The 27103-nt window shown below is 35.3% G+C and overlaps 1 protein-coding gene across 3 annotated transcripts in view; it reads right to left on the reverse strand.

The window, feature by feature from the left end:
- ZNF638 (zinc finger protein 638) overlaps positions 1–27103 on the reverse strand; it is a 130228-nt gene that overhangs the window by 26462 nt on the left and 76663 nt on the right. For all 3 annotated transcript variants that reach the window (XM_027620752.1, XM_027620753.1, XM_027620754.1), the window contains exons 4-16: positions 24275–24313; positions 23010–23302; positions 21704–21981; positions 20161–20307; positions 19172–19294; positions 12824–12882; positions 12433–12485; positions 6907–6957; positions 4873–4944; positions 2994–3080; positions 2658–2726; positions 2234–2274; positions 355–486 (exon numbers count right to left, since the gene is read on the reverse strand). In XM_027620752.1, coding sequence (XP_027476553.1) covers positions 355–486; positions 2234–2274; positions 2658–2726; positions 2994–3080; positions 4873–4944; positions 6907–6957; positions 12433–12485; positions 12824–12882; positions 19172–19294; positions 20161–20307; positions 21704–21981; positions 23010–23302; positions 24275–24313 — 1444 coding nt within the window. The remainder of the gene's footprint in view (positions 1–354; positions 487–2233; positions 2275–2657; positions 2727–2993; positions 3081–4872; positions 4945–6906; positions 6958–12432; positions 12486–12823; positions 12883–19171; positions 19295–20160; positions 20308–21703; positions 21982–23009; positions 23303–24274; positions 24314–27103) is intronic.

Raw genomic sequence — 27103 nt, forward strand, 5'->3', positions numbered from 1 at the left:
CATTTGAGTCTAATTGGTAAAACAACAGGAATACTAGTAAAAAAGTGCTATAAAGTTTATGTTGTTATAAAACTCTGCATTACATATTAAAGATATAAAACATTTTCTTTAGACTAAAATTTTGAGCAGAATTTTGACACAGTCAGTAAGCCATCCTCCCCATCATTAAAACTAGGTCAGATTAGAATAACACTAAAATATGGGATATCTGTTTTATAATTTAAAAACCCCTTAGCTTGAGTGGCTTTATTATTTTGAAGTGCTGCTTTTAAACCCTTTCTTTTTAGTTTTGTGAACTTAAGTGTTTTTCAGAATGTGCTTCAGACAATATGAACAGCTATTATCAACGCTTACCTTTTTATGAGATGATAAAATCAAAATATCCTTTAAAGCACCAAATGGTTTTACTAGGTTGTAAACTTCTTCTATAGAATATCCTTTATTAGGCAAATTAGAAATAAGTACCACACACATTTCCTCTGTTTCCTTCAAAACAAATTTAAGAGTTGACATTCAAATTTCTTTAACTGTTTTTGTATTTACTTAAGTTTATGCTGCAGATCATGTTATGTTAATATTTAAACTGCATTTAATACTAAATCTTATCAATTAAGGAGGCTGGTCTGAACCTCAAAAACAAAACAAAATGCGAATTTCCTCTCTTCAAGTACACAGCATAATTTCAGTCATACCATCTGTCCTCTAGTCGAGGCTTTTAGTTCTTTTTCAACCACTGTTTAAAAATACAAGTTTAAGGGGCGCCTGGCTGGCTCAGTCAGGGGAGCATGAGACTCTTGATCTTGGGGTGTAAGTTCAAGCCCCACAACTGGGTACAGAGACTACTTAAAAAAATATAATCTTAAAAAAAAGTAAAAATAATAAAATGCAATTTTTTTTTTTTTAAAGTGCAAGTTTAAAAGCACCAGTTCGTCTCTGACAACAACTCCCTCATGCACTGCTGTCATTCCTGTGCCATGTGAGGCTCACATCCCCAAGCTCCAAATCAGAGCATATCCTTTTATCTTGCTGAATAATCTTACAGGCAAAATTAAAAAGCTTCCCTGGTGCCTTAGAAACCTTTCCCTATAACCTAATCCCCACCTCGAAGTAAATACTTTCACTTCTGCCTTTTCTTTTTTCAGATCTTTCTTCAAGAGGACTCTCATCAATGCTATTTTTCCTTTTAGTAAATTTTGAGAAAATCCTCAAAGGTGTACTGTAGTAAACTGGACAACTTGTGACTTTTCTTTTGGGAAAAAAGTGGGGGGGGTGGAGACAGGAAGTTATAATTTTCATAAATCAGTTGAGAATGATTTTTAACTAGCATGTCAACTGTGTTCATAAATGGTTCCTTTGGAAGTGCGTTAGATCAATCTATTTGTGCTTTAAAATATTCTTCCTGAAACAAAATAGTTAAGACATACTACTTAGTTACTACTTGAAGAATCAATCTACCAGTCAAAAATAAACTTATTGTTTAGCATTTGAATGATCTCAAGATCTTAACCAGTAAAATCTAAATTAACAAGACATTAATACAGTCATGACAGATTAAACCACAGAAAAACAGTAATGTAAACTTTATGCCCTTCAAATAAAACTTCAAACTCTACTCACTATTCTAAAAACACAGAGAATTGGCTGGTATTCTAAATATTAACTTATCTTCCATTTGCCTCTAAGAAAAAAGAAAAACAGGTTTCACAAAATTCTACTGGTTTTAATTTGACAACCTGTTTTTCTACTTAAAAACCCATTTTGGCCTAAACTATTTTTCTTGATAAAAGGTAAACCTCAAAAACATGTACAATTTATTGATAATCTGCACTTAAAACTTTTATGACTTACTGCAACTCAAACCCTATCTAAAAAGTCACAAATGGTAAGAGTGCCTGGGTGGCTCAATTGGTTAAGCATCCGACTGGTTTTAGGCTCAAGCCATGATCTCAGGGTCCTGAGATCCACCCTGGAGCCCGCTTAAGATTCTTTCTCCCTCCAAAAAAAAAAAAAAAAAAAAAAGATTCTTTCTCCCTCTCCCTTGGCCCCTCCCCCACCTCTCCGTTTAAAAATCAAAACCTAAGGTGAAGCAATAAAACTTAAAAAAAAAAGTCACAAATGACAGATTTTTCACCATGCCAAAACCTGTACATTTTTAGTGGGTTTAGAGTAAGAAAAATATATTGTGTCAAAATTTCCTAAGCTTTTAAATAATAAGTAAAATATAAAAACTGACCTTGTTAACTGGTTCTTTTTCTGTGGCCTCCACAGCAGCTACTTAAGATATAAAATAAGGTAAGAATTCATGCAGATGTATTTTATTTACCAACATCCCTCTTTCTCCACAGTAGATTAAATAGTAGCTGCATGAAAATGTACACAACTGACAAAATACTAGAAAATTTAAGAAGGATATAGCTACAGAAGTAACAATACCTTTTAAATAATGTTTCATTTTATTTCTTGTAAGAGGAAAATTCCAGAATAATCAAGAGACAGTGTGAAGACCTGAATAATATTTTAAATTTCACTTAGGTATGAGCCTGAGATTTTAAAAAATATACATGTATATATGCCACAAAATTAAAAATCTTATTTTCTTAAAATTTAATTTTCCATCTTTAAACATAAAAGAACAAAATAAAACTTTTTTGACCTACCTGAAATAGTTTCCTTAGCACTATTTTCAGTGGCTTTGACTTCCATACTGGTCTTTATTTCAGAGTTTTCTGCATGAAATAGTCTGCTTTAATAGTCTAGAAAAACACACTAATATAATTAAACTAATGAATCTAAACAGGAACTTAAATTAGTTTGTCATTTTAAGTCTCCTTAGACTGACCTGATTTAAGTCAAAGCTAATGCAGACTTTTCTTTGAAAATTTTGAAAACAATCCCTTTGAAAATTTTAAAGCAGTAATTCCAAAATATACCTCAAATGTACACAAGGAGATCTAAAGAAAGCACTTAAACGAATAAAAGCGTTTAAAGCTTACCTGGTACAATCACAGGTTTATTGGTGTCTCTGTTTTTGACAATGCCAGCCTTTCTGACTTCTAGAGACTTCTTTCCACCAGATTTTGCTTTTAAAAGTAGAAGTGAATAATTATTCTAAGTATCTGTTCATTTAACAGGTTTCATAATAATACATATAAATAATGTGGTCCAACTTCATTATAAAGGCAGTTTTTTTCCATATAGTTATTATTTCCACTTTTATCTGTTTACCGATAAGATTAAAAGCAAATTTAAAGGGGCAACTGGGTGGCTCAGTGGGTTAAGTATCTGCCTTTGGCTCAGATCATGATCCCAGGACCCTGGGATTGAGCCTCAAACAGGGCGCCCTGCTAAGCTTCTCCCTCTGCCTCCTGCTCGTGCATTTTTCTATCTCAAATAAATAAATTAACTTTTTAAAAAAGCAAGTTTAAAATGAGATACAATTCTCACTGATGGCCATTAATGGGCCACAGGTTTATCTTCCATGTGGCAGAAGCACATAATTACACAAAATTTTTTTTGTAATTTCTACAAAGGCTCTTTAAAATTACCCTATATATTAATAAACGGATCATGTTAGTTTCAACATGTTACATTTCTTTCTTTATAGAGGAAATATATTCTTTTAACAGGGAAAGAAAAATATTTTTTGGAGTAACAAACTGAAAAATTTGTAAGCTGGGGAAGGTATTATGAAGTGACAGCTCTAAAAAATGAGGAAAATAAAGATTCGCAGGGGGAAGTGGCAGAACAGTCTGCAATTATACAGCTGTCAAAAATGTTTCCTCCGATGCAAGGTGGTGCAACCCCTCTGGAAAACAGTATGGAGGTTCCTCAAACAGTTGAAAATAGAGCTATCATACGATCCAGCAATTGCACTACTGGGTATTTACCCCAAAGATACAAATGTAGGGATCCAAAGGGGTACGTGCACCTCAATGTTTATAGCAGCAATGTCCACAAAAGCCAAACTGTGGAAAGAGCCAAGATGTCCATCGACAGATGAATGGATAAAGAAGATGTGGTATATATACACAATGGAATATTATGCAGCCATCAAAAGGAATGAGATCTTGCCATTTGCAACGACGTGGATGGAACTGGAGGGTGTTATGCTGAGTGAAATAAGTCAATCAGAGAAAGACATGTATCATATGACCTCACTGATATGAGGAATTCTTAATCTCAGAAAACAAAATGAGTGTTGCTGGAGTGGTGGGGGGTGGGAGGGATGGGGTGGCTGGGTGATAGACATTGGGTAGGGTATGTGCTATGGTGAGCGTTGTGAATTGTGCAAGACTGTTGAATCACAGATCTGTACTTCTGAAACAAATAATGCAACATATGTTAAGAAAAAAGAAAAAGAAGATAGCAGGAGGGGAAGAATGAAGGGGGATAAGTCAGAGGGGGAGACAAACCATGAGAGACGATAGACTCTGAAAAACAAACTGAGGGTTCTAGAGGGGAGGAGGGTAGGGGGATGGGTTAGCCTGGTGATGGGTATTAAAGAGGGCACATTCTGCATGGAGCACTGGGTGTTATGCACAAACAATGAATCATGGAACACTACATCAAAAACTAATGATGTAATGTATGGTGATTAACATAACAATACAAAATTATAAAAAAAAAAGTTTCCTCCGCAAAAATATACCTGGAATGGCACACACTGTCAAAGACCAACATACCAAAAAATAGAAGTCCCATTATGTGTGAGGTTTTAAATATCAAAGAAGTATCTACTAAACTTTTCAGGATGTTATTAGATACTATAAATTATATGAATTTAAAACTTGCTTTTGATATTATGTTTATTATATTCTTCAAGGCAGGATTAAGAACAAACTTAATAAAGCCTCTCTCTCCAGAATGTCTTACCTGTTTTGATTGAAGCTTTATTACCTTTAGCAGCTACTGTTACCACAGATTTTACAGAACCCGCTGATTTCCCTAAATCACAAAAGCTGTAGTCAAAATTGGTTTATTTAACTAGGATCAACAATCCCCAAAGAACCTCATAAAAAATATGAGTGACAGACTGTATTTTATCCAAAACATAAAATGTTATCATCTTTGGGGCACAGGTCATTTTCTAAATCTAGCAATGATGACAATTTCTTCAGGGGGGAAAAAAAAATCACTAAATTAAGAATTCACCTCCCCAGTGGGGTACTTAAAAATAGCATTCAGGCAAGTTAAATAAACCTCCGAATGTGTGGATCAACTAAGAAGCAAAATTACTAACTGTAAGGATATAAAAACAGTCCCATAATGCTTTTAATGGTTTCATAAACAGTTATAATTAGGGTCTCCCAGCCCAAGCTTCCTTGGCTCCCAAATGACTGAAAAGCATTCAAGAACACCATCATGGTTAAGCCACATAAAGCCTGCTTTGACTCATTCCTAGTGGGCTCTATGTGAACAGGACTATTTAAATTGTTCTGACCCTTCTTTGTACATACACATCTTCATTTTCAAAGATAATGTATAAAGACTGTGATCATCAAAGTGTTACTGAAAAGATCACCAGAGAGTAAAATCCCTTTCTATTCAGAGAGCAACATGAGGTTTAACTCTGAAAATCAGGACTCACTAACAACTAGCAAGGCTGCATTATGAGGAAAAGCTCAGAATCAGAAGTCAGTAGATCCAAGTTAAATTCCAAATTAAACTGTGAAGTCTTGGGGCATGAATCAATTTCTGTGCACATTTGCCCATTTGTAAACAAGGGTGGCGATTGCTATAAATACTTAAGAGGACCCTTGTAAGAACATGACTATGCTTTTGAAAAATTATCATACAAATAAAATTACTGACATGCACAAAACCAACTGAAGCAGTTTACAAATCCACCCTTTATATCCAAAGATAAGACACTAACCTTGGGTCAAAAAGATAAATACCAATCCTTATAGAGTATCACCTAACCAGTCATTTCTTCGTCATCCTAAATTTGGACACACTGCTTGAGTCACACTGAGCCCCAAAGGGCCCTTAAGTATTTCTTTCAGTATCCCTATATTATTACAAATCAATTCACTTTACTACTTCTAGCTGGGCACCAGAACTTAAGGAAAAAATATGGAGAATTAATTTCCCAGCACAGTTAAGGGGTGGCTAAGCAGCTTTAACACCCATTTCCCCCAAATCTCTACCAGAATTCCCATAAACTATCAAAATACTATCAAACTGTTTACTAAATAAATGCATCCTCAAAACAGTATTTCTAGCTTCCCCTGACCCCCTCAGATTACTGCTTCGAAGAACCTACTATATGAAAATTCTGGATCTGCCACTAACAATGGTATTTACCAATGCAAAGCTTCCTTTCTACCATTACAGAGAAGATAATTTAATATACTGATCTCTATCCACTTAAAAAGATGACCCTGAACTAACCAGCATTTAGCAGAAGTGAGAAGTAGGAAGGATAATGCTAGAGAAGGAGAAAAAATAATTACTTTAAACCCATGAGGGACGTCTGGGTGGCTCAGCTGGTTAAGCGTTTGACTCTTGATCTCAGCTCAGGTCTTGATCTCAGGGTTGTGAGCTCAAGCCTGGCATTGGGCTCCATGCTAAGTGTGGAGCCTACTTAAAAAAACCCCACTAAAGTCCATTAACAACTGAAAAGAAAATATAATTTTGCTGTTTGTTATCTGAACTATTTTATAAAAGAATGTCAACCGAGAGACCTCAATAAAAGAGAAAGAAGGGAATTATCTTATTTTGATAATTACTACAAAGGAGTATTATCTACTAAGTCTCCTTTCTCAGAATTTCTAGATGGCTATAAATTTAAAAAATTAGTATACACCCAGCACATACTTTGTCACATGAAATCCAAGACTACCGTTATATACTTAAGTAATTTAAAGTTAACTAATATGTCTAGAATTCTAGTAAAAAACATACCTGAAGACTTAGTGACTTTGGCTCCAGATGTCTTGGCTTGTCCAGTTTTGGCTAATAAGAAAAACATATCAATGACACATTACAAATACTTTCATTTAGATTTAGGGAAGAGCTAACCCGGCAATGACTGGAAAAAACACTGTAAAAAAAATCCTTATACTCATCTTTGTATGCTTGTGAAACTATACAGGTAAATTCTTTTTTTTTTAAGATTTTATTTATTTATTTGACAGAGAAAGAGAAAGAACAAGTAGGCAGAGAGGCAGGCAGAGGGAGAGGGAGAAGCAGGCTCCCTGCTGAGCAGGGAGCCCGATGCGGGACTCGATCCTGGGACCCTGGGATCATGACCTGAGCCGAAGGCAGCCGCTTAACTAGCTGAGCCACCCAGGCGCCCTATACAGGTAAATTGTGAGACATGTAGTTGCTGAGACAAAAGGAAAAGATTTAAACTTTAACAATATTAAATTGTCCTGCATGAAGACTGTACCAACTGATAGTCCCATCAATAGCACACAAGTGGGGCTTCCAATTTCCACACATAGTAGATAAGAGAAGTTATTAATCACTCCAATCTGAGATGGACACTAGTATGGATTTTTCTTTCTTTAATTAGGGGTAAAGTTATGTTGATTTTCACATGTTTATTAATTCAACACTGTATCTTTCTCATGTTTAATTCAACACTGTATCTTTCTCTGTGATCTGCTACTCTTAATATTTGCCAATTTATCTTTTAGGTTGTTGAGGTTTTTCTTACTTAAGGTCTTTATATATTAAGAAAATTCATCTAGGGGCGCCTGGGTGGCTCAGTTGGTTAAGCGACTGCCTTCGGCTCGGGTCATGATCCCGGAGTCCTGGGATCGAGTCCCACATCGTGCTCCCGGCTCAGTGGGGAGCCTGCTTCTCCCTCTGACCCTCTCCCCTCTCATGCTGTTTCTCTCTCTCTCTCTCTCTCTCAAATAAATAAATAAAATCTTTAAAAAAAAAAAAAGAAAATTCATCTATATCACATAGGTAACAATTTTTTAAAAAGTTATACAAAATACTTATGTAAAAATACAACTTTTTATGCAATCAAGTATTTTCCTGATAGGGAAGGATGCCCTCACTCTGCAATTAAAACCAAACAAAAAAACTCTCCATATTTTCTTCCAATACTTTTAATTACCATCTTGTATACCACAATCTGTAATTTATTTTGCCATTAAAGTCCTTTACTTTTACAAAGTGACTAGGCAATTTAATGAATAATTGATCGTTTTCCTTGCTAATTTAAAATATTGCCATAATTATTTACTGATGTTCCATATGTCCTGGGAACTACCTCTGGAATCTCTGTCCTACTGATCTTTTGTCTATTTGTGCAACTACATGAAACTATTTTGAATCTTTACCTCTGTAATATATTTTAGTATCTGTTAGTGCTAGTCTGTCCTAATTATTCTTCCTCTGCAGAATTTTCCTGTCTATTCTATGTTCATTCTTTATGTATAAACTTTATAATCAGCTTATACGGTTTAAAAATCTTATTGTTTGTGCCAACTATATTCAAATTAAAAAAGAATCTTACTGGCAGTTTTATTGGGTTCCTAACATTTATCTTAATATAAGAAAAAAAGGCACATTATAATGGTGAGAAGCTTTCAATCAAAGAATGAGCTGTTTTCCCACATAGCACTACTTTATGCCTTACAGTATTTTAAAATTCTTTTCATCGCTTTTACCCTTTTTATGATTTTAAATGGAATATTTTATTAGATTTCATTAAATGGTTACTTTTTACATAATAAAACAATTGAAACCCTATATTAATTTAGAAAATTAAGGTGGCTAATTAGATTTAATAGCATTTCAGTAGACTCTCTTGGGTTTTCCGTCATGCATACACATTTGCAAATAATAATGTTGAATCATACTTTCCAATTTTTATGCCTCTTGACTTGCACTGGCTAGTGGCTATTGGTTTTAGGACAATATTTACATTAATTCACAGAACTGATGAGTATCCCTTCTTTTGCCCCTAACCTTAATGGAACACTTCTACTAGTCTCACTATTAAGTAATCTGGGACAAAGGGTAAAGGGTCATTTATTCAAAGTCCAAATTCATAGGAGAATTTGGACTTTCTCCTATGAGTCACTGAGAGTAGAATGATCAGATCTGCCTTAAAGAGATCTCAGGGCAACAGTATGAATAATGAAGCAGAGAGTGGAATAAAAATATCAGTCAGGAGGCTATCCTCAAAATTCAAATATGAATCAATTAAAACAGTTACAGGTGTGATGAAGCAAAGGCAAAAGACATAGCTTGAATGAAACAGATGTGAGAGAAAACTAGTTTGAATCAGCCACTGATTGTATGAAAAGAGGAAAATGTTATTTAAGTTTGAACTGGGTAGGACAGAAGAGAAAAGACAGAGAAAGGATTACTAACAATTTCCACACTTGATGATGAGTGATTATTGTTAGGTAACAAATGAGAGGAGTAAACTTGAGGGGGTAGAGGTTTGCATGTGTATATAAGATGTCAGTGGTCCTTAATGCTGTACGAAGATAAAATCAGGAAGAAAAGTATGACATAAGAGGAACAAACATTTAGGGAAACCATTAAGGGAAGATAAAAGGGCAATCAAAGGAGATTAAGAACAAGTTTTCATTCTCAAGAGAGGTAGTTTAATTTAAGTGAATAGCTTTGCATTCATACAGTTTTAGATCTGAATCCTTACTCTTACCCCAAGTCATTTAACCCTGAGTAAGTTATTAATCGCTGAATCTGTTTTCTCATCTATAAAATGAGGTGATTTGAAAGATGAAGGAAGATAACATAAATTGCCTAGTATTAGTGTAACCAATGGCTAAGTTTCTTTCCCTTGTTTTCTGTCTTCTGGCATAGATTATGCCCCTTAGTAGACTCTAACAAATCATTACCTTATTCTAAAGTAAATTCGAACTCCAAACTAACCCTAGATCTCCTTTATCCTGTCACAACACTTTTCACTTTATAAAACATGTTATTTCGTATATATCACCTGTCACCTCAAGTTAGTATACAAGCTACTTGGAAATAGAGATCTTGCCTACTGGTTTACTGATGTATCCTAATACTTTAAAAAGTACATCCAATTATGAGCATATAGTAGGTGCTCAGTATTTTCTTTTTAACTAGCGATGGGTAACAGTTCTCAAGTTTCTCTTTCTGATCAAATTATACTTTTGCTTCTTTCCTGTACTTCTCTTCATCCTTGTTGATTTGTGCTTATAACCGAAGTTCTCTTTAAAACTACCTAATTAGGGGCGACTGAGTGCCTCAGTCAGTTGAGCGTCTGACTCTTGGTTTCCACTCAGGTCATCTCAGCATCCTGAGATCCAGTCCCATATTAGGCTCCGCACTCTCAGTGTGGAGTGTGCTTCAGACTCCCTCTCCCTCTGCCCCTCGTTCTTGCTCAGTTGTGGGCACCCACGTGTGTGCACACTCTCTCTCTAAAAAATTAATAAAAACTACCCTAATTAGCCTATCACTGTTCAATTTGACATTGCTAATCTCAAAAAAGATATCGTGCACCCTTACTTCACCTGACACTTTCTCAATCCTATTTACCGGCTCCTGTCTTTCTACATTTCTATTAGAAGGGAGATGTACTTGGTTTGAAGCACTTCTCCCTCTACTCATTGCTTTTATTATGTTAGGACCACTCCCAAAATTTAGATGTTACACTTAACAAAAAATTTCTCAAGTATCCCACTTTCAACACCCTGTGACTGGCTGACCTAAGGATATCTCCACTAGATAAGTGTTTGACAGATGAAATTTATCAATGTTGAAATCTGAGTTCATGGTTTTTCTCAAAGAAATCAGTACATCTAAGTTTTCCTGTCACGTATATATATAATCAATATCACCACACTCTTCTAGTAAAATCTACCTAGCCTAGGGGTGCCTGAGTGGCTTAGTCGTTAAGCGTCTGCCTTCGGCTCAGGTCATGATCCCAGGGTCCTGGGATGGAGCCCCACATCGGGCTCCCTGCTCCGTGGGAAGCCTGCTTCTCCCTCTCCCACTCCCCCTGCTTGTGTTCCCTCTCTCACTGTGTCTCTCTCTGTCAAATAAATAAATAAAATCTTTAAAAAATAAAATAAAATAAAATCTACCTAACCTAAAACCTTGAAAATTTTAAATTATTTTAATTTTATATTTTATCCACTAGAAAATTTATAGAATAAACATTCAGATTTTACCATCGCACACCATTTTAATTAACATTTTTTTATATCAGGTCCCTATTACCTTAAAGTGAATCCCAACTGTGTTTTCTCAATAGGATATTTTTTCTTTTTCTTTTTGGTGCAAAAAGGTGGTTTTATTAAAGCATGGGGAAAGGACCCATGGGCAGAATGAGCTGCTTCAACAGGATTTTTCATCTCCATTTATCCAATCTATATAAGAATCCTACACAAATAGGATTTTTATTCTCTGTGGCAATTTCCCAGAGTCTGTAACCATTACTAGGTCTTACAGAGGAAAAATGGCAAGAACCTTAGCCAACCTTCATGAACAGTGGGTTAAACAAAGCTAAATAGGTTTCTTTCCTGCAGGACTTCATAATGGAAACGTGTTCTGTGGATTTTTTTTTTTAAGAAAAAAAAAAGAAGCTATAATACAAATCTGATCCAAAACATCTTCCAGGAATTAGTCTCTCACACACATATTTTGAGAAATGCTATTAATGAAGTCAAATTAAAAAACTTCCCAGCACGACGCTTCAAGGACTTCTACAAAGTGATTCCCCAATTCTGTTACCTTTGTTGTATCATCTCCCTAACTAAAGTAATCTGCATCTCTCTATCCCTCCTTCCCCATATATATATGTACACACACATATATATATGAATTTCTGAATAGAAATCCAGAACACACTATACACCTGTCTTTCTAAAAGAGAACATACAAAACAATCTAACTTTCTAGATATAGTTTATGTCTACTTTATTTTAGCTTTTCTTTCTCATCCTTCACTATCAAGCCATTTATTCTTAATAAACTCAGGAGTGTTTGTTTTGGCATTAAAAGAGAAAATTCAGTTTATTAAAATTGTATAGAAATTCACTTAGTTAGATTCATAACAAAGACCTGCAATGTTTTCCTGAGTATAAAGAAACAACTTTAACACATGAATGTAATAACATCGATTTCTGTTTGGTCTTTTTTGTTTACCTTTTGGCTCTCAGCAAACTTTCAAAATCAAAGGAGACTAAACAAGCAACTTTAACATGTTTTGTCTTGTATGTTTTGTCTTACTGGTAGGGGATGGAAGGAGGTATTACAAAATTAACCTAAACAGCTATTACTATGGAACTATGCACTATCTCACTGAGTCTTCATGTATTAACTCTTAACCACTAGCTTAATATGGGGGCCAATATGGGTCCCCTCTACTAAAGCACAATAATGTTTTCCTAGCATCATCCTGCAAGAAGTTTCTAGTAAACTGACAAAATATACTTATTTGGAGTATTAAAAGTAACAACTTACTGGCAGAAGCTGAAGTCACAGTTTCAACAGCTTTGGAAGCGTCTATATCTTTCCTATTTGAAAGAAGAAAAAATTAGGCAAAGATTGAAATTCTAAGTTCTAAAACTTCTAAAGATGCAAAGCTTAAATCTAAAAAAGTTTAGGGGTGCCTGGCTGGCTCAGTAGGTAGGGCATGCGACTCCTCATCTCAGGATAAGTTCAAGCCCCATGTCGGGCACAGAGCTAACTTAATTAAAAATTAAATAAAGTTTAATGTAATTGAATTTCAACAATGCCCCATTTAAAGTGGAGTCAGGATAATAAAATATATTAAAAATGCAGTTGTATAAAAATTTTAAAATTAATTCATATGCACATTCATTCTCGCATATGAAATCATGGAATTACTTACTTTAAAGTAGCTGCAGATGCTTTCTTTGAATCTGCAGTCTTTTTCTTCATCTCTTTGTTCTATGAAAGAAAAAGATTTTGAGAAAGAAAATCTTAGTTTCTTCCCCAATTATAAAGGGCACTTTAGAAAATACACACAAGGGCGCCTGGGTGGCTCAGTTGGTTAAGCGACTGCCTTCGGCTCAGGTCATGATCCTGGAGTCCCGGACTGCTCAGCAGGGAGTCTGCTTCTCCCTCTGACCCAACCCCCTCTCATGCTCTCTCTCTCTCTCATTCTCTCTCTCAAATAAATAAATAAAATCTTAAAAAAAAATAAAAAATACACACAAGCATAAAGAAATACAACAAAAAACATTATTATGACATTCAGATCAATTTAACATATATTTACTGACTATTCACCAATTGTCAAGCACAATTTTAGGCACTGGAGAGGAGCAGTAAATAAAACAAAGTCCCTACCTACTCTCAAACAAGTTTAACTTCAAGGGGTAAGGAAAGAAAAACCACAAGGAAATTAAAAATACATACATATTATGTCCATTAGCAACAAGTGCTGTGGAAAAAAGTAACAGAGAAAGGAAACAGAAGTGCTCTTGTTGGGGGAATGAGGAGCAACTTTCAATAAGTCTGTTAAACAAGTCTCACCAAAAAGGTGATATATGAGCAAATACCCAGAAGAGGTAAGAGAGCAAGCCATTACCTGTGTTGAGAGCATTCCAGACAGAAGTAACAGCAACTGTAAAAGGCTTTTGAGATCTATGCCTATTAGCTTGTTTTAGAAGTATAAATGATGCTTGGGGTTGGAAATAGAGAAGGAGAGAAAGAGGTATGTAGTGGTTTGGGGGTAGAGTGTGGGTGGAATGTGTGGTGTAAACTCAGCCATTTTGAGTACTGGCTTTTTGTCTGAGTGTGATCAAAGGTTCTGAGTCTAGGAATGGCAAGATCTGGTTCCATGTTGAGAATAGAGTCAAGGTGAGTGAAAAGGCAAGAAGAGAAGGACAATCTCTATTGTCATGATACTACTATAGTAACAAAGCAAAAGATGGTGGTAGACTGAACCAGTGTGATAGCAACTAGATACTGAAATGTCACGGTACTATTTGAAATATTTTTTGTAAGACAGTGGTAAGAAAATGTACATCAATAGTAAAAGGTGGAATTAATGAATTACAAAGAATTGACCTTTCTTCCATTCAACCTTGAGAATGTGTTGCTCTGCTATCTAAGACTAGACTATTCCTTTTCCTATTTATATTGTTTCTGCCTGAATCACTAGAGGCTGCCCCTGCTTAACTATAAAATTTAAAATCTTCCACTGTATTAAAGTGGTGTCCTCTTTCTGGAATTTCAGTTATATGCAGATTGGGTCTTCCAAATATATCCACGTCTTTCCTCTTCATCACTAATAGACTATAAGTCCCAAGAGTGAGAGCACATCTGTCTTGTTCATCACTCTATCTTCTGCAGATACCACAATGCCTGACATGTAACAGATTTTTGAGAAAGTTTTTCTATTAAAATGAAATTAAACTCTCATCTGATGAATTCTGATTTTATCTTTGGTTTTATTGTTACTCATTTAGATTTTTCTATAATGTTCAAACCACTGATAACGGTTTCCCAGCCCTGTTTTCCATTTCCATGCCATCTTCTTGGATCTTAGCTGACTGCCTACTCTGGGTTTTCAATATAATGTCGCCGTGAATCTTTCTGAAAATACTAAATTAAAATTTTTTAAGTGTTGTTTTCGTTTTGTTTTTGTAGAGCTGAGCTGCAGCACTATTTCACAGTTGCAATGGAAAATCTGATACTTTTTTGTAGATCAAGTGTTCCTGCTCCATTAAAGAAAATTTGGGGAGTATGGACTACCGTCTAATTCTGTGGGGGGGGGGAAGCTTGCTTTCATCAGATTCTTGGTAGTGGTGGTGGTGAAGGTAGCTCAAAAATGGCTAAGAATCAGTATTAAGAACTGAGGTCTACACTGGCTTATAATTAAAGACAAGGTAATTGAGTTTGTTAAGAGTTGCGCAGATTCATTCACCTAAATCCTTCAGGTTTAAATACAGGGATGAGGGCAATTTTCGCCTTTTCTTTAACATTTCTTTATTGATTTGAAGAAGTAGCCAAATGGAGAGAATATTCTTTGAATCAAAGCCAGAGTCAAAGGCAGTCCTAACATGAAATATCAAATGTGGGCAGAAACCTTTTGTCTTGGTATGACTATTCATGCCAAAATTAAGATCTGGACCAAGAAAACTATAGCACTGCCATTCTTCCTAGTTTGGGCTCCCAGCCTATTTTTGGCTTGCTCTAGCAAGGAAATTTGATGTCTTCCCCTGTAATAAGAAGCTAAGAAGGTTATCTATACACTTCCATTCTGAAACTGCCATGGCTGGAGTTTTCTATGCGGTTTCCTCCAATCAGTCCCTAAGAAGGCTGCTCGATTACAACAGAGGAGTCATGAGTTTGCCTTATCCAAACTATATTTAGTTGAAGAATATCAATATTTTTGACACAGATGGCATGTTTTCTAGTTTATAGTGCTGACAGCTTCCCCTATCCATCACTATGAAAATCAGAATAGTAAATATGATTGGGCTCTTCTTGGGACTTCTGCTGCTACCTTACCAACCTTATCAAAATGTTATCAAAGAGAATTATTTTAACCTTATTGAAATAGAATTCTAATAGCCTAAATGTATCTTTATTCACCTATTTTCCGAGATTAAACTTTTCAGTATTAAAGAAGACGGACTTTCTCCCCAGTTCACAAAATTTAATGATCAGCCAGGTCTCACGGGAGAGTAACTAGCTTAAGCTGTTTCTCCTTCCTATCTCAAGTTTACTAATCTACCTGAAACCATTACTATCATCACAATAAGCTGGTTGGCTAGGTGAGTCTTCTAAATGTACTCAGTGGTTTTTTTCTCTTCTCCCCTTTCACCACTCTTTTCTTTGCCTTCTTCAGTCATTTGCCTAATTCATTCTGCAGATCACTCCCAAATCAATCTATTTAATCCATCCATTTTGTGTCATAGTTTTGTTCAAAACCTTGAATAACACTTAACTGTCTACAGGATAAAGTTTATGTTCTTAAATTATACATTCAATTCTTGCTTCTCCCTAACCTCCTCTGCAACTAGAGAAGGTTACGTGTCACTGTTCTGATAAATGAAATGTAGGTAAAAGTTGCTGAGAAACTCATTCTTCCACAAAAAAATAATTTTTTTAAAAAATCAAAACCCTTTTTTGCTTTTGATTTTCATTCCTTTATTCCTTTCTTTCTGCTTGGAAGATAAAAATGATGCCAGAAGGTACAGCAACCATCTTACAACTGAGGGTGAAAAGTACACGCTAAAGGTGGAAAAAAGAATCAGAAAAATAAAAAGTCTGGGTTCCTGATATTATGGAGCTGTTGCACCAGCCATGGACCACCTACCTATTGATTTTCTGTTATGAGACAAATAAACCTCCTATTTCTTTCATAAACCACTGGTGAAGTTTTCTGTTAGTTGAAAATATAAGAAATCCTGAGTGATAAAACTGTTAATAACTAGGGTTACCATAAAATTCATTATTCAAATCAGGACAATGGAAATAAATAGATGGCACGTAGCAGATGTAACCTAGGATTATGCGTTACTCTAGTAGTAACTAACCAGAAAACATTAAATGAAATAAATATAGATTCTTTATGGAATACCAATTTAAGTAGTATTTATGAAATATACACAAATATATAAGTAAGAAATAAACTTAACATCCCTTCCAAAACGTACACTATGGAAACATTACAAAAGACCATTATTAAAAGACACTAAATGAAGTCTAAATAAACGGAGACAAACCCTGTTTCTGAACAGAAAAAGTATTATAAATCATCAATACAATATTAAACTCCCAATAAGATTTTTCAGAGAACATTTTTAAATGGATTCTAAAACCAATAGCAGGAGTAAATGTTCAAGATTAACCAAAATAAATTTTTGATTTTTATCTACTTATTTGAGAGAGGGAGAGAGAATATATGCGATCGCGCACAGGAGCACGTAGGGGGAGGATCAGAGGGGAAGGGAGAGGGAGGGGGAAAGCAGACTTCGCACTGAACATGGAGCCCAACGTGGGGCTCAATCTCAGGACCCTGAGATTAGAACCTGAGCTGAAACCGAGAGTTGGACGCTCAACCAACTGAGCCACCCAGGTACCCCAAATATATATTTTTTTTCAAAATAAATTTTAAATAAAGAAGAAAAAGGATTCTACTAGAAAAACGGCAATTATGTAAAATTACAGTAACTGTTATAATGAATGAAATCACATAGTACTGTAAGAGAAATAAACAGACTGATCTAACAATAGTCTGATAGAGATCTGTGTGTGTAGGGTAATTTATACACATAAAGATAGCTTTTGAAATCAATGAGGAATAACCAATTCGGTACAAATGGTGTTGGGCTAGTTGGTTATCCATTTTGGAAACAGTACTGATCCCAGCAACACATTAACCACAACTTATAGATCAATATAATAATGGAATCGTATCTTTTTGGCACTGCTACAGAGAAGGTCTTCTAAAACAAAAGAAAAAAAAAAGCAGAAGCCATTAAGAGGAGGAAAAAATCAACTTGAGTACACTGAAATTAAAAACTTTATATATGGATATACATATAAACAACATACTAGAAGAAAATGCTTCTCAGGAGCCTGGGTGGCTCAGTTGGTTAAGCGACTGCTTTCGGCCCAGGTCATGATCCTGGAGTCCCGGGATCGAGTCCCACATCGGGCTCCCTGCTCGGCGGGGAGTCTGCTTCTCCCTCTGACCCTCTTCCCTCTCGTGCTCTCTATCTCTCATTCTCTTTCTCTCAAATAAATAAATAAAATCTTTAAAAAAAAAAAGAAAATGCTTCTCATAAGTAATACAAAATTAGTATCTAAAATCATGAACACCTTCAAATGAAGTTTTTTTAAAAAGGCAAACAACCCAATACAAAGAGGAGAAAAGGTATACACAACTCATTAAGACAGTAATAGCTATTATATTAAGATACTGAAGTTTAACAGTAATCAGGAAAATGCAAATTGAAGCTCGATACCTATTTTACATACTGGATTTTAAAACTGCAAATACTAAGACGTTGCGAATAATACAAAAACACCAGTACTCTCATTATTATCAGACTGTAAATTATTATGGCTACTTAACATGAGACCTGATATTACTGTATATCCTATAACTCAGCAATTCCACTAGATTATCACCTTATAAAAACAGTACCATAAATGCATAAGAAAGGCCTGTAAAAGCCATAATCTAGGAAGTTAACATAGTCCTGTTATAATAGTGAAAAATTAGAGATAACCTAAATATCAAATACATAAGGAACTGGTAAAATAACTGTGGCATATATATACAAAGTGATACCACACAGAAGTTAGGAGGAATGAGGAAAACCTGTATGTACAAACATGCTTAGATCTCCAAATTAAATTGCTGATTGAAAAATGTGTACTACAAAGCCCCTTTGAAGTAAACATTCTTCAGCAAATATAATAATTACATGAAAAGAACACTCATATACAAAGTAAAACTTACTGAATATATTTGTAAGTTACTTCTATAGACATTATCAATAAATATATAAAGCATAAAAAATGATCTAGAAAGACTAAATTCATAAACAGTAGTATTTCTAAGGAAGCAAAAGACCCAAAAGAATATATACACTCTGTCATTCTCTTTATTTAAAGTTCAAGACAGGCAAAACTCAACTATGGTATTAGAAATCAAGTTAGGGGTTACTTTTGGGCAGAAGGGAGGGTTTAAGGATTCAGAAGAAGTATGCAAGGGGCTTCCAGGATGTTGTCAATGTTAGTTTGTGACCTAGGTAGGTTTCAGAGATGTCTGCTAATTTTTTTTTTAAGATTTTATTTATTTATTTGAGAGAGAGAGAGAAGGACAGTGAGAGAGGAAACACAAGCAGGGGGAGTGGGAGAGAGAGAAGCAGGCTTCCCGTGGAGCAGGGAGCCCTATGCGGGGCTCGATCCCAGGATCCTAGGATCATGACCTGAGCCGAAGGCAGACGCTTAACAACTGAGCCACCCAGACGCCCCAATGTTTGCTAATTTTGTAAAGTATTTTCTCCTAGTCTATTGCTTGTCATTTAACACTGTTTATAGTGCTATTTATGTAGATATAAAGTTGTTAATTTCAATGTATTTCAATCCATACACAATCTATTGAGTGAACATAAATTTATGTTCTATGCATTTTTCTGTAGGTGTCACACTTTGAAAAGTCAAACTTTTCAACAACGAACAAGACATGTTTGATCTAAATCCAGTTTACCTGTGATTTTTTCTTTCCTGGAACACATACTTTCACACTTTTCCCTTTTATCAGAAGAGGTGTTGTTTCAATGTACTTCATGACTGCAGTAACTGCCTCTCTAAATTCCATTTCCAAGTAAGCCTAAATAAAATGTATTAAATTTTTAGTGAAAAATCTAACTCAAAATTCTCTGCATGACTTAGTACTTTTTGTACTTTTTATACTTTCGTACTTTTTGAACATAAAACTACAAAATTACAAGTCCTGGTTGCTCTTATCTCTTTTTGTTTTGCCAAAGTGTCATTTGATCTCTAGGGTATTTTCATACATGAAATGGACATTTAACCTTATTACCAAGATAAGAAGAAGGGAAACAGAAGTCCATGGCGGGCTCATGGAATAAATGGAGAAAAGGCAGGATCTGGCCTAGCTGCTGTGAAGTCTGACATTTTTAAAGCTTCTTGCAATAAAGAACACTACCAACTACATTCCCGTTCATCGCACAATTTTATGTTCTGCTTAGTCCAGGGTTCATAATTTTGATGAACTTTACCGTGTGAGTTATAGGACCCACATGTAAAAAATACTGTACAAAAAAATAATTTTTTAGTATAATCTTACCAGTGTGCTAAAGAAATGAAAAAGCAAACTATAACCTGCCACCTGTTTTTGCATATTTTTTTTGAACACAGCCATACCCATTCATTTGTATATTATTTATGGCTGCCCTTGTACTACAATGGGAGAATTGAACCTGCAATCCTATGGTACACAAAGCCTAAAATATTTACTACCTGGCCCTTTACAGAAAAAGTATGCCAATCCCTGTTCTAAAAGATACAACGGTACTTGGGGACCTTGTTCACTGGAATCCAAGCATTTACATTAACTCTCAATTAACAATTATATATATAGTAAAAGTTGCTAAAAGATCTTTATAAAGTAATAACCAGGCTTTATAATATAGTAACTTTGTATGTATTTTTAGAACAGAGTGAATAACTCACTTCTTTTCTATAAGGAACAACGAGGACATCATTAACTTTTCCAAATGGTTGAAATATTTTTCTAATATCTTCTTCAGTACAGCCATCCTCTGGTAATTCAGATATAAGAAGAACTGAACCATAATGTGAAGACTGGTCTTTCCGAAGCTATTTTTGAATGAAAGAAAATTAAAAAAAAAAAAAAACAAAAAAAACCGAATTAAGCCATAAAGTACAATAATTCCCAATGTAACCTAAGCCTTTTAAACAGACTTTTCTAAATATTTTAGCACAATTTAATAAAATTTTTTAAATGCTAAAGAAGTAAAAGATGTTTTATATTTTGCCACTCAACCCTAACAGTGATCAGAGTTTACAGGTAAACACAATCATAGATGCTTTCTGTTTAGAAGCATTTTGTAACAAACAAGACCTATGGAATGGTCCAAACTACTGAAGAATATTTTTCTACATGAATCTACATGGCCCAACACTAATAAAGATAAAACTATAGCTTTGTGCACTTTGTGTTTTAATAGTTGAAATGATATCTAGATAGGTGTAACATTTTAAAAGACTCATATATAGTATGTATAAAACCTGTAATATCAAACTTATCACCTATATTAAAAACGGACTTAAAAAAAAAGGTCCACTGCCACCATCTAGAAGTCTTGAAACAAAATGAAAAGAGTATTATAGATTAATTTAGCCTCTTCAAAATTTTCCCTATACTAAAACTTCTTCCTAACACTCTTCAAAATTGTGTAATTACAGGTTGATTATGTTAAGCTATCTTTCTAAATATAAGCTCTTTAAAGGCAAGGATTTATAGCTGTTGAAAATATTTAGGAATGTATACCTAAATACCTGAAGACTTGTTAATATTAAACATCTGATAATCTGCCCTAACCTTGGCAATTACTCTAATGTTCTCAGGATGCTTTATATACTATCTACTATAGTAGTAATTTAAGCAATAAAGATTAATCAAATAAATAAATAAAATCAACATATACAATAAAACAATACCTCAGCATTTTAACTAGCAGGTTATAGTCAAAATACACCAATAAATCAGTACCAGAAAATAGGCTATTCTACATTGGACAACAGAGTATTTGACTTGTGCGCTGTACAGCAAAAAAGTAAAAAACAGATTAAAAATGATCAATTCTCAGTAGAGACTCACTTTTACAGCTTACTGACAAAGATTACAAAAAGTCATTAATATTGCTGATGATTACATTCACTTCCCCCAACAGAGAGCAAAACTCATCACAATGACCTGCCTGTGTGGTTAGCAAAAACACCAACCATCAAAATATTCTCACTCTTGATACATCAAATGCCAAACCTCTAGGATTTGTAAGCTACAAGATTTTAAATTAATGGACTTTTACTAAATTCATAAGCACAACCAATAAAACATTCCATATCAACATAATTTAAGCCGCGATTTCAAACTTTTAAAATATGAAAATAAAAAATTCAAACAACTTTTTTGTATCATAATAACACATGTATGTATACACTTACACTAACAAATTAAAGAACTACTGACCTTACGCTGGATAGAAACAGCTTTTTCAGACACTGGTTTACATTCTGGTAAGGTGTCATCTTCAATATTCTTGGCTTTGTAACGAGTAGCATGTCCCCCCAAATTTCCATCACCCTTTGTAGGGTTTGTAGATTTAACTGATGGCTTTGATCCACTGCCAGTTTTAGGCTTTTGTGCTGGTGAGTGTCCTTTATCAACTATTTCAAGATGTTTCTGTTTACTGAATTCTGACCCAAGCCCAGATCGTTGTACTACATCTTCTAATGCTTTTTTTCTATCTAGTAAAAAGGACATAAATGCAACTTCAACTGAAAAGAACTTAAGGTGAAAACCATCTCATCACATTAAAGAGTAACTCCTCAACTGCCCAAATATTTATCACAGAGCCGCTGTCAGACCAGACAGGAATCAAATACACACAAAACAATTCTCAGTCTTTAATTCTTCATTCATGAACTAATCTTACACCAGTGGTCCTCAAACTTTTGATTTCAGTATCCATCTTCACTTTTAAAAACTGAGGACTCCAAAGAGTTTTTGTGTTAAATTTATCAATATTAACCATAAGATACTGAAATTGAATTTTTAAAGTATTTACTAATTCATTTAATAATAAACTCCTGTGTTAGCATAAGTAACATTTTTATGAAAAACAACTTTAATTCCCAAAACAAAAAATTAGTTAGATGAGTAGCACCACTGTGTATTTTCCCAAACACTTTCATGTTGGGCTTAAAAACCTGGATTCTCCTATCTGCTTCTGCAACCAATCTGATAGAGACATTGTTTTGGTTGAAATGTATACAGGAAATTCGACTTCACAGACATATAGCTGAAAAATGAAAACCTTGGAGACCTCTAAAAAGATCACATATATGAGCTATTCTAGAAATGTCACTAAACCAATATTAAGACACAGTTGAAAATATGAGATATTCCAAAAAACTTTTAGATTAATTCATGGGCAAACTAAGACGTTGGCATATCCGCAGTTTTTAAATTTGATTTTGGGCAGATACACTCTTCCACATTTCTTCTGATAGTTAATAAAAGGAAGAAGAATGGACTAAGTTGGGATGTGGGTCAATTTCACACAGAAATTCTAAAATAAAATAAAACAGAGTATTATATATCTATCTTATCAAAAGAACTAAGGCAAATAGCTCAAAATGTCCACTTTTGTTATAAAAACATAGAATTTAAAAATGCAAACAAAAAAACCTAAAAAATTTAGTCAAAATAAGTAAATTTATTATGTTATATTATATATTACAACATATATTATTATTCATAACCATAAGTGTACCTGATGATCTCACTGATCTCCGTGATGTCCTTTCAGGGCTAACTGAGCGATAGCATTTTGGACTACCTCTAAATGGATTTCTCATTCGATATGGTGAACGGGATCTGGATCTGTATCTAGAAATGAAACGATGGCAAATTTTTGGACTTCGACTTCTTGGTCTGTATATATAGCGTACTGGGCTTCGAGATCGACGGAATCTATGACTTGAGCTTGATCTCCTAGAACGTCTAGGACTGGGGGAATGAGAACGTCTTCTTGGAGTTTCATTTTCTTTTCTATTGCCTTCATTTCTATAAAGTATGGGGGAGGAATCACAAGATTCAGGGATTTAATGTAAATTTAAGTCATATTAAGTTATATGACAGAAGTTCCTTCTTAACAACAGACTATATATGATACCAAACTTTGATACCATGTATTTATTTAAAACAAAAACCTATTTGTTATGACACAATTCACCGATAAATAAGAAACAATCAGAACAGATGCTCTGCCCTCTAATTGCTTGGATCCCTGTTTTGCTAATATACAGAAGAATATCCTCCATCAATTTCTTGGGCTTTTCCTGTACCATTTTATAGCCAACTATATACTGAAAGTATTAAGTTATATAAAGAATTCAAGAAGTGATTTAGATAAACAAATGTTTTTCAACTTTTTCCTGAGATTATGCCATCTATAAGTATTTCTCTTTTTTTTTAAAGATTTATTTATTTGAAAGAGAGAGAGAGAGAGAGACAGTGAGAGAGGGAACACAAGCAGAGGGAGAAACAGTGTCCCGCTGAGCAGGGAGCCCCGATGCGGGGCTCGATCCCAGCACCGTGGGATCATGACCTGAGCTGAAGGCAGACGCTTAACAACTGAGCCACCGAGGCGCCCCTCTACAGATATTTGACTACTGTACTTGTATATACAAACATTAAAAAGGGACCTCCTAGGGAATACAAAGCTTAATAAAACCATTCCCAGCCTTGAAGGCATTTATAACATAAGACCCCACAAACATAAACAATAACAAAAGCATAAAGTATTTTCAGAAAAGACTAAAAAAAAAAAAATACACGTTCACAGAGGCAAGCTGTCACATTTAAGCTGGGATAATTAAAGAAAGATTCATAGAGATTGTTGCATTTGTCTGCTATTTAAAAGTAAAAATGATCAAAACAGGAACTCAATTAAAAACAGTACCTTTAAAAAAAAAAAGTACCTGTTTACTTTTAAAAGAAAATAAGTCTCAACAATACCACTATTCAAAAAATTACCTTCTTGATGGGAGGATCTCAGGATTCCAATCGGGATACCTATTTTGAGAATAAATAGTATTAATGAACAGTTAAAATGGGACTATATGTCTCAATCTTTCCCTGCAATGTTTCGGGAGGACTTTTCAAAACCTAAGTTTACATAGTTTACACAGTAATTTATTAGTATACTAAAATATGAAAATTGTCTTGAAAGTGTATTTTCAGTGTCTAATTCAATAAATAATCAAAGCATTATTCTAGTAGGCAATTCAAGGAATAGAAACACATTCCTAATACATTAAAGACTTCAAAGTTTAAGTAAAATAGGCAATACACATACAAGTGTTAAGATGTACAGAATAGGTACATGACACAAGTTTAGGTAGGGGTTAAAAGACAAAGACAATTCATGCACTTTGCAGAACTCCCGGGGACCCCATTCTACAGAATACAACATGTATGGTGCCCTTTACGCTGTACCAAGCGGTCCTTGAAAAGATACATCTGGTGGAAGAATCTGGAATATTTGCAGCAAAGGCTGCTTTTCAGGTGGTCCTTAAAAAGGTCTACTAATAGGCATGGATCAACGTAGGTTTCATGCAGTGGCTATACATAGAATTTAGAGGCAAAACAAGCGTTCTATTCCAGGAACCGGTCTGGCTGCAGCATGGCAATGATGAAAAGGAATTATGAGGGGGGGGAAACCTGGAAAGGTAGCTCCAAGTTAGAAACTGTGAAGGTCCTTGAAACCAGGTAAAGAGGTTGCACATAAGTAAAAAGCAATGGGGAACCAATAAACATTTCTGAAGTAAACACAAGAATATTTTCAGGTCAACTGGAAATAAATATCTGGAATTATGGGAAAGATTAGGACTGAGATATTTAAAAATTACGCATGCAGAAGCCACAGGTATAGTACAAACACTGTGTGAGACTAACATAGAATACAGTTTGTAGGAGAAAGGGCTGAGGACAGAATTTTATGCACACTAACACTGAAGACTAAAGCAGACAAACAAAAACCAGTAAGAGATTAAGTAGTAATCACAAAAAGAAAAAAGTATAAGGAACAGTAACATCACAGAAGCCTAAGAAAAAGACATCTTCCTCCTCAACTTTTTAGAGATTCTGAACTCTAAAAGTTAATTGGGGGGCGCCTGGGTGGCTTAGCTGGTTAAGTGTTTGACTCTTGATCTCAGCTCAGGTCATGATCTCAGGATTATGAGATCAAGCCCTGTGGTGATTCTCCTTCTCCCTCTGCCCCACCCCCACCAACCCTGACTCACACGCACCCTCTCTTTTTAATAAAAAAATTTAAAAAAAAAGGTTAATTGGAAATTTTGGAAACATTATTAAATTGGAAATTAAATCATTAAATCAACTAATATTCAAAAACAATTTTAATAACCAAGAGGAGAGCCAGGTAAGGAAATGGAAGCAGCCAACTCTTACAGCAAGTCACCTGGCAGGAAAAAAAAAATCGGGTCAAAACCGTAGTAAAGGGCGCCTGGGTGGCTCAGCTGGTTAAGCAACTGCCTTCGGCTCAGGTCATGATCTTGGAGTCCCTGGATCGAGTCCCACATCAGGCTCCCTGCTCAGCAGGGAGTCTGCTTCTCCCTCTGACCCTCCCCCCCTCATGTGCATGCTCTCTCTCTCTCATTCTGTCTCAAATAAATAAATCAAATCTTTAAAAAAAAAAAAAAAGTAGTAAAGTGGCGCCTGGGTGGCTCAGTCGGTTGGGCGGCTGCCTTCAGCTCAGGTCATGATCCCAGGGTTCTGGGATCGAGTCCCACATCGGGCTCCTTGCTCAGCGGAGAGCCTGCTTCTCCCTCTCCCTCTGCCTGCCTGCCACTGCCCCGCTTGTGCTTTCTCTATCTCCCTCTCTCTGTGTCAAATAAATAAAATCTTAAAAAAAAAAAAAAAACCATAGTAAAGGTGGGGTGCCTGGGTGGCTCAGTCGTTAAGCGTCTGCCTTCGGCTCAAGTCATGATCTCAGGGTCCTGGGATCGAGCCCCGCATTGGGCTCCTTGCTCAGCAGGAAGCCTGCTTCTCCCTCTCCCACTCCCCCTGCTTGTGTTCCCTCTCTCGCTGTGTCTCTCTCAAATAAATAAATAAAATCTTAAAATAAAAAGTAAAGGTAAAGTGGTTTTTATTTGTTGCTATTTGTCTAAGACACTGTTACAGCAGGTTAACTCAACAACAATTCTCAACTCCCTTTTCCCTTGTCTGCCTCTACTACAAAGGCTAAAAAAGCTAAATATTTGCTTTCCTAACCTCCTTAGAATATATAGCCAGTGATGGGTTCAAAACAATGAGACAAAGATGCAAAACCATGGGCAAAGTTCTTCCTGCCTCTTGCCCCCTTCTTCCTTCTGAGAGCAGCCATGATGCCTGAAGCATCTTGTTTTAACTATAAGGTGACAAACTATGAAGAACAAAAAAAAAAGTTAACTTTAATCCAGTGTATCTATCATCTGGCATCAACAACTGTCAAAATTTGGATAATTTTGGGGGCGCCTGGGTGGCTCAGTTGTTGGGCGTCTGCCTTCGGCTCAGGTCATGATCCCAGGGTCCTGGGATCGAGCCCCACATCAGGCTCCCTGCTCTGTGGGAGGCCTGCTTCTCCCTCTCCCATTCCCCGTGCTTGTGTTCCCTGTCTCACTGTGTCTCTGTCAAATAAACAAATAAAATCTTTAAAAAAAACAACAAAAATTGGATAATTTTGTTTCATTTACACTTATACTTTTAAAAACTTTCCTTACACTGTTACCATCTAAGAAGATAAATTTCTAATCTAACAGTATGGTGTTTAAAAAGCAAGACTTCTGGAATCAAGCTATGCTAGGG

Source organism: Zalophus californianus, chromosome 8 (assembly GCF_009762305.2).
Source record: "Zalophus californianus isolate mZalCal1 chromosome 8, mZalCal1.pri.v2, whole genome shotgun sequence".
Classification (NCBI taxonomy): Eukaryota; Metazoa; Chordata; class Mammalia; order Carnivora; family Otariidae; genus Zalophus; species Zalophus californianus.